Source organism: Chaetodon trifascialis, chromosome 4, assembly GCF_039877785.1.
Source record: "Chaetodon trifascialis isolate fChaTrf1 chromosome 4, fChaTrf1.hap1, whole genome shotgun sequence".
NCBI lineage: Eukaryota > Metazoa > Chordata > Actinopteri > Chaetodontiformes > Chaetodontidae > Chaetodon > Chaetodon trifascialis.
The window spans coordinates 9,969,337-9,977,222 of NC_092059.1; the positions used below are offsets into that span (position 1 = coordinate 9,969,337).

The window sequence follows — 7,886 nt, forward strand, 5'->3', positions numbered from 1 at the left end:
AAAATAACAGGTTGATTAATTGATTATGAAAATAACTGTTTGCTACAGTGAATTAGATTCAAATCCTGCAGCATATAATACAATCCACTTTTGTCCAAATAAGTGTAAAACATCACATTTCCTTCTGTCTCGTTAAACAATTTACAATACTTTTAGAAAGCTGCAAATGTATGACTTTTAATTATAGAAGTCCTCATAATATCCGGAGGACATTAGTTTGAGAATTTGCTTTGAAAATGTAAACGTATGCATAGATTTGTCAATGGTGTCCAAATTCAACTGTGAAATAGAAAAGGCTGCGTACAGTGCGTCAGTGTGGGTTTGCTGTGCACTCCAGCCCCGCACGGTCAGGAGGGGCGGCTGCTCCACTGACCTAATGTCACTCTAATGGCGGGCCCTCTTGACACTTGCATTAAAGCCTTCAGCCATGCTGGACATTAGCCCGCATTAAGGTCCGTAAAAAGCTGATTTGAGGAAGAGCAGCTGAGAGGAATTCCTTCTCGCTTTAATTGCTTTAGGAACGGTTCCCACAAAGAGACACTGGCCAGATTTACCTCCAGTTTAAGTTCTTATTTCCATCGGTTCACAAGTTAATCCGATTTTTTCTCTCTCTCTCTCTCATCTGGGCCCAAATGCTCTGCAGCCATATTGACAAAAAAGAAGAAAACATAAGGTCGGAATTAAAAAACAAGCATTAGAAAATTATTATTATTACTATTGATGGATTTAATTCGCGCACTCGTAGAAATGTCATTTACGCACTGAGGACCACTTGTTGCTCGAAAACATCCACTGAACTCATCCATGTAATATTGTTGCTTTCATATTTTGGATTTTCCCCAATTGTAAAAGAAGCCCAATTAAAAAGGGGGAAAGCGCGAGGGCAGTACTTATTTATGGATTTATATGAAGTGAACTTTGCGCGTTCTCCCCTCACGCACGCAGGCTGCTGTCAGGACTGGAAACTTTTGCAAATGAATGTGGCCAAAGATCAAATTGAGTTTAGGATTTGAAACCCCCCCCCCCCCCCCCCCCCCCCCACCTTCCTTCCTCTGTCTCTCGCAGAAAATTCAACAAAAATATGCAAGCTTTACATTAAAAGGCTACTTTCCGCTGCCCTTAATTCCAGCCTAAACGGTTTTTCTTCGGGAGAAGAAATCTTTTCTAAAAACCTTGAAGAAGAGAGTGGCATTATTGTTTTAATCCTCTTACCAGCAGTCATTTTAAGACATTTTTTTGGAGGGTGAAATGGCGTCTTGTCTACCCAATCCTAACCTAAATCCCTCGGGGCCGGGGAGCTGCTGGAGGCAGCGGTGAAGCCCAGCCTGCATCTCTCCATCTCAGCTGCGTTCCCACCAAACATGCAGTCACACTGAGGCAGGAGGAAAATAAAATTAAAGCGCGGCATTAACCTGAGAGCCACCGAGCACAAGACTAGTACAGGCCAGCACTATTTGCATATCATTTAATTAAGACGTGTGTAACACACCTTTTGGGGGCTGAATTCAGGCATGAAATGAGTTGATGTTTCCTTTTGAAAAGATCTGAATTTTTAGAGACACTGAAGATCTGATGAAGCAGATATTTACTTTATTTACAGGTATTTTTTCCCACAGAAAAAAATTGTTTTGAGACACTTGTAATAGTTGTTTAGACCAAGAATCAATCCAAAATATATTAGCATTTAACCCACAAATGGCCATTTTAGTGTTTATTAGTCATTTAGGCCAATGATAATATGAATGTGGGTAAATCAATTTTGAACTACTGTGGTTAAAAGAAGGTATCTATAACTTTTAGTTAAATATTTGTAAGGAAAACATTCATAAAAGAAAAAAAAACATAAGTGCAGTCTGCCTTTTTTAGCTGCTATTGATCAAGATTTGTTCAGATAAACTGTGAGATATTGAAAATATCAAAGAAATAACATCCTTATTAATTGGGAATAGCTTAAAAGGCATCTGGTCATGCTGAGATTCACTCAAATCAGTTTTAAAATATTAAAGATAAATTGCTAATGAGGTGGAGCTCCTCCTTTAAGGTCAGTTTGCATCCTCAAACAAACATTATCACCTTCAAAAATAACAACAGTGATTAGAATAATAACTGTCAAATTTGGCGGAAAAATAATTTCACACAAAATAAAAAACAAACACAGAAATGTATTTTATTTCTACCAAAACGAGGCGAGCGGCAGCAGAAAAGTCGGCACCGCGGACGCAGAAAAAAAAAAAAATCATGTGTGAAGTGAGGAGCAGTGACGGAGGAGGGCGGAGGCGCTGTGGTGGAGGAGAGCGACGTGATTGGCACAGAGAAGGAGCGTGTGAGCGCCCCGGTGACCCCACCCGGAGCGCTTTAAAGGCCGGTAGATGGCAGCTCAGCATCCTCCCACATCCACAGAGGGGCGAGCCGGAGGACGGAGCGGAGCGAGCGGGATACTCTCAGGATATTCAAGTGCATGAGAAATAATGAACAGCCGCCAGCGGATTTTAGAGAAGGAGGTTTGAAAGGAAAGTACTCGGCTGCCGGTGGAGATATTTCGCTTCAGACACGCGCAGAGAGGAGAGAGGTGAGAAGTTTGCTCGGGCCAAGTTGGACCATTCATGAATTTGTTCTGTAGCGGAGCCGTTGTTTTTGAAATTGTAAAGTCTTTTTACCTTATCATACAATTTTATGTCTTCTAAACTCAGGGAAGTTTTGGACAAAGTCAGTTAAAAGTGCAGCGCGTCAACTTTCCAGCAGCTTAGTGACAGTGCGAGCGTCTTCTGCTCAGTTCAGAGTGCGCAAGTCTGCAGAAACACTGACAGCTACAATCAAAAATTACACCGGGGTCCGTGACAAATACTTCTACATATTCTTCTTTTGGCTAGTTGCTGCATAAGGATTCCACGGAGCTCCTTTATCTTGTGTTTGTCCATCTACTACAGGTTAAATACCGCCATTCATTTCCTATGTCGCTCAAGTGTGTGAACGCTGCTGAATTGATGCCATGCGTACGGAGCTCCGGCCCCAAGGCAATCTGTAGTAGCTGCTGCATAACTCATAAATCCACGGCAATTAGCATAATTAGGCTTAGATCAGCGCCCGAGGCTGTGTGACATTGTCCTGAAAGAGAAGAGCGTTATGCTGAATATCTAAGCTGCAGATTAAAAAAAAAAAAAAAAATCAGATTACACGAATGCTGCCAGAGGCTGGTTTGGTGAAATAGCGCAATTAAATACATACATTAAGATAAATAAATAAATAAATAAATAAATAAATAAATACAAATTTAAAAAAAAGTTATTGCATCAGTCACACATTTTGATCACACACGCGCGCGCGCACACACACACACACAGGCCGGCCCATCTTTCACGTGTCGGGCCTGGTGATAAATTAATAGCCTTGTATAGTTGGAGCCTATTTGCAGCCACATCAGACAGGACCCCATGCATATTTCACCGAAGACCTGTCACACATCTCAGTCAGCCTCCAGGCGTCTCAAACTGACCTGGGACCCGCCACAGATTGAAATAAACGGCCCCCCGCTCGAGTCAAACTCTCAGGGAGCAAAGTAAATATTTGGTCGCACCTGCTGTCAGTCCAGCCTGCGGAGCTTTAAGCGCGTGTCAGCTCACAGAGCGCACAAGGGAAATGTCCTCATCAAACCCCCCAAACTGAACATTTAGTGTGATTGTAAATGATAGAATAAAACAGCGAAAGGGTCAGAATTAATTCCAATGACCTGTTTCGTTTTGTGATGATGAGACAAATATCAGTATCTGCCTATTAATATGTTAGCTATTATTATTGTTATTATTATTGTTGTTGTTAATATTAAATATTATTATCATTATTATTATTATTATACAGTTTGGAAATTTTATTCATCAAAATTGTGGAGCACGATGAAAAAAACCCTCAGACTAAAATCCCGGATTTAATGTTTGCGATCAAGAAAGGGCCACAAAATAGTGTCATAATGCAAAATATTAGTAAGTTAAAAAAACAAAATTATTTTGTATTTTACCTGTTGTTGTTTTTTACATTGTATTTTTCGTTTTTGTGGAATCTGACAAGTGATTTGCTTTTTTCTGCACACCTCCGTTCACTCAAAGGATTCAGTGTTGCGCTGCAGGTTCAGAAATCATTTGATCAAATCAAAGATCAAATGGGAACTATAAATGTTACTGTGCATTTAAAGTTTCAAAGCAAGATGTTTTTATTTCATTTATGTTTTTTTTTCTGGTCGGTTTAAATGCTGCTCATGTTGACAAACGCTCCGGTGCCAGAAACAGCCTCCTAAAATATTCCGTTTCGCTTTGCCTGAACGTAACTGGATCTAACAACAAATGAAAATCTCTCAACTAAAATTTCAGTCTCTTTGAAATCATTAGTTATCATACTTTGTTACATGTTCAGTTACTCTTTGATAGATGTAATTATTTTCCCTTTGGAGCAGTCTCTAATGCTTGTACTTCACCTGTTGCCATTTCAATTAGTCAGGCTGCAGCAAACGCTTCAATAAAAAGCACTGCGTTGTTTCTAATTGCTCGAAAACAGGCTGTTTTTTCAGTTTGGAGGCCTGACACTCATACAGCTCGTCTTTTTCTGCAGACAGCTCGCCGGTCATGCAGCACTACGGGGTGAACGGCTACTCTCTCCACGCCATGAATTCACTGAGTGCCATGTACAACCTTCACCAGCAGGCGGCGCAACAGGCCCAGCACGCACCTGACTACAGGCCGTCAGTGCATGCCCTCACTCTTGCAGAGAGACTGGCTGGTAAGAATCAGTTACTCATTTTGTTGTTCAGTGTTTCCTTCAAGACGCTCATCGTTTATATCAGCTGTGTATCAACACAGATTCAATGCACATTGATCTCCGGATGCTAAAATGCCCTTTGACCCGTCCTTCAATTAAACTGGTCGTGTTTCTTGTTTCTCAACGGCTGCACATTTCAAGACATTATCCTTGAGGCCCGGTATGGCTCCCAGCACCGAAAGCAGCGGCGTAGTCGGACAGCCTTCACCGCCCAGCAGCTGGAGGCCCTGGAGAAAACTTTCCAGAAGACCCACTACCCTGACGTGGTGATGCGCGAACGCCTGGCCATGTGCACCAACCTTCCTGAGGCGCGCGTTCAGGTTAAAACCCTCAGAATGTGTCTATCTTGTGCGCTCTTTGCCTGTTTCACTTTGGGATGCTTGGTTTAAAGGCTAAAAGGTGAACTTAAAGGAAGTCCTGTGCTGTTAAAAGTGATAATGGATGGATGAGGGGGTGAAAAATGAGAAGACAAGTCAGTCATATCCTGATCTCTGCATCTATCCATCCTCCAGGTCTGGTTCAAGAACCGCCGGGCCAAGTTTCGCAAGAAGCAGCGCAGCCTGCAGAAGGAGCAGCTCCAGAAACAGAAGGAGGCGTCCGGGGCTGCAGAGGGCTCTACAGAGGACTCCAAGACTGACCTCACCAACACCACCACCACCACAACCACCACCCTGGTTCCTGAGGCCCACACCCCTCCGCCGCCCTCTTCCTCCTCATCCTGTCACTCGGAGACGGAGAGGCTGGCGGCCGCACGGCCCCAGCCGGGAGAGATGAGCGTGGAAGTCAATGTCACCTCCCCCGAGCCGTCGGACAGTGAGTCAGCAGTGGAAGATAATGCTGACAGAGAGGAGGACGAAATGAGAGGGGAGACGAGGTTGAAGATCAGGGAGGAGACGCAGGGGGAGGGGGGAGCGCAGCCAGGAGGCAGCTCACCATCCGGCAAACGGCTGAGTCCCACATCAGGTAAAAACACCTCTGTCTAATGAGAGCAGCTACGTTTTGTTTAATTATACGTCAGATTTAGGAATCTAATCACAGTCATGTAGATATTGTATTTAAATTGATATCTAAACGGCAAACAAAAGCACTCGATTGACAGGATAAACGCACACTGAAGTCCTCCTTCTCTCTTCCTGTCTCTCAGACTCTCCCCTGAGCTCCCCCGCCTTGCCGTCCTCCAGCAGCGCGACCAGCGGTTTGGCGCAAAGCAACTCCTACGCTTCGTCTCCTCTCAGCCTCTTCCGGCTGCAGGAGCAGTTTCGGCAGCACATGGCCGCCACCAACAACCTGGTGCACTACCCGTCCTTTGACATGGGCACGCCATCCTCTCTGCCCTACCTGGGCATGAACGTCAACATGCCGTCCCCGCTGAGCTCGTTGCCCTGCCAGTCCTACTACCAGACCCTGTCGCAGGCCCAGCAGGTATGGAACAGCCCGCTGCTGCAGGCGGCGCCAGGCAGCCTCCCTGGGAGCCTCAACAGCAAGACCACCAGCATTGAGAACCTCCGTCTGAGGGCCAAGCAGCACGCAGCATCGCTGGGATTGGACACGCTCCCCAACTGAAGCTCGGGCTGCTCAGTCTATGCGTTCGCCCTCTAGTCAGGGCTGTACCTATGAATTATGGACCCTGTCAACAGGTGGTGACTCTGGGCCCCCCTTCACTTTCCTCTTGACTTCTCACCACTGTCAGCAACTGTGTATCCTCTCAAAAGTCATCTCCATCCAAATTTGTGCTTGTTTCATGTAATCTAACTGAACTGCTGAGAATGTTTTGTTTGCAGTTTTCTAAATTTCAAATAAAACCCATTTAAAAAGCAGAGCAGTGTGACAAACAGTAGAAACAGCATATTTTTTAGGCACATGTGAAGACCACCAAACGTGTTTGAGAGCAGGCACTTCACTTTGGGGATGGGGATGTCGACACGTTTCCCTCTTCGCCCCATCGTCATCATACGGGCATGCAGCGCACCGCTGGGACCAGAACATGAAGAGCACCTCTGCTGGACAGACTTAACAGAAAAGAAGATTATAACAACAACTTAATGGACTTTATGAAAAAAACCCCACCTGGACTGCAGCTGTGACTGAACTGTGCTTTTTGCCTGTGGATCGTTGCTTGTATTCGACTCTTCTCAGTCATAGGCCAAAGCTAAGCGCTAGCTCCGCACTACGATTTCAGCCTCCTCTCTGAAGTCAGGGCAAAAAGTCTTGAGCTGCACAGCTGTCAGTCTCAGTCCAGGACAGATATAATTCAACCCCTGAACTATGCATGCATGCGCCCCTCTGAAGCATGGCTTACAGCCGCAAGACACAAGAAGTCACATCAGGTCTGATATCAGAAATAAAGTTCAGATCACTCAATATAATCCCCCATTCAGCTGTATTTTTTTGTAGATGACACATGACCTCGTTTAAAGTTACAGCACTCAGCTCTGCCCGCAAGAATCCATTGAGCGTTGTAAATATGACTCAGTGTTCGCCTCCATCTGCCTGGCTAAAGAGTAACTCCATGTCTCCTTTTGTGCGAAGGACTCGAGAGGAAACGCTTATTTTTTAATTGTGGCTTTAAGCAAAGGACCTACAGCAGAAATGAAAGGAGGGGAGAAGCTGCAGAGGAGGCACAGTGACAAATAAATATGAACCCGGTCGACGTTTTTGTTCACTCGGGTGCCAGACTGAACTCAGCAGAGTCACCAGAAAGACGCACGGGCCCATCCTCCATGTATTATATCTCTGTAGACTCAAGACATGTATTTCTCAATTGTTTAAAATGTGAGTAATTTATCTGTTTAATGCAAGGGAATAAATCACACCTAAGAATGACTCCGTGTTCTCAGTGTCTTCGGTTGGAAATATAAGATGAAAATTTTTGATTGTACTGACTCACATTGCCTCATTTTGGAGCATTTTCCAAAGCAAAGAAGGAGCTTTAGTGTGAAACAATGACTCAAGAAATCACCTATTACTAATAATGTGAGAATATAATAAATAGGAGGCAAACTTTCTTGTACAAAAGTCCTACATTCAGATATACGGGGCTGAATTGAGGAACTTTGTTTGAATATCGTGAAAAAAATCCC

General features: G+C 44.2%; 1 protein-coding gene across 1 annotated transcript; it reads left to right on the top strand.

Moving 5' to 3' along the window:
* The first annotated feature begins 2,382 nt into the window (after positions 1–2,382).
* On the top strand, positions 2,383–7,628 carry LOC139330294 (diencephalon/mesencephalon homeobox protein 1-B-like). Its single transcript, XM_070961132.1, has 5 exons — positions 2,383–2,569; positions 4,600–4,767; positions 4,948–5,126; positions 5,319–5,769; positions 5,951–7,628. Exons 2-5 carry the CDS (start codon positions 4,614–4,616, stop codon positions 6,367–6,369), a joined length of 1,203 nt encoding a protein of 400 aa, XP_070817233.1. The 5' UTR covers positions 2,383–2,569; positions 4,600–4,613; the 3' UTR covers positions 6,370–7,628.
* The last annotated feature ends 258 nt before the right edge of the window (positions 7,629–7,886 follow it).

Excerpts from the sequence above, each read along its gene's own strand:
- LOC139330294 (XM_070961132.1), top strand. The coding sequence starts at position 4,614 with ATGCAGCACTACGGGGTGAACGGCTACTCTCTCCACGCCATGAATTCA. Across the intron at positions 4,768-4,947 it reads TCTTGCAGAGAGACTGGCTG|ACATTATCCTTGAGGCCCGG; the intron begins GTAAGAATCAGT and ends GCACATTTCAAG. Across the intron at positions 5,127-5,318 it reads TTCCTGAGGCGCGCGTTCAG|GTCTGGTTCAAGAACCGCCG; the intron begins GTTAAAACCCTC and ends TCCATCCTCCAG.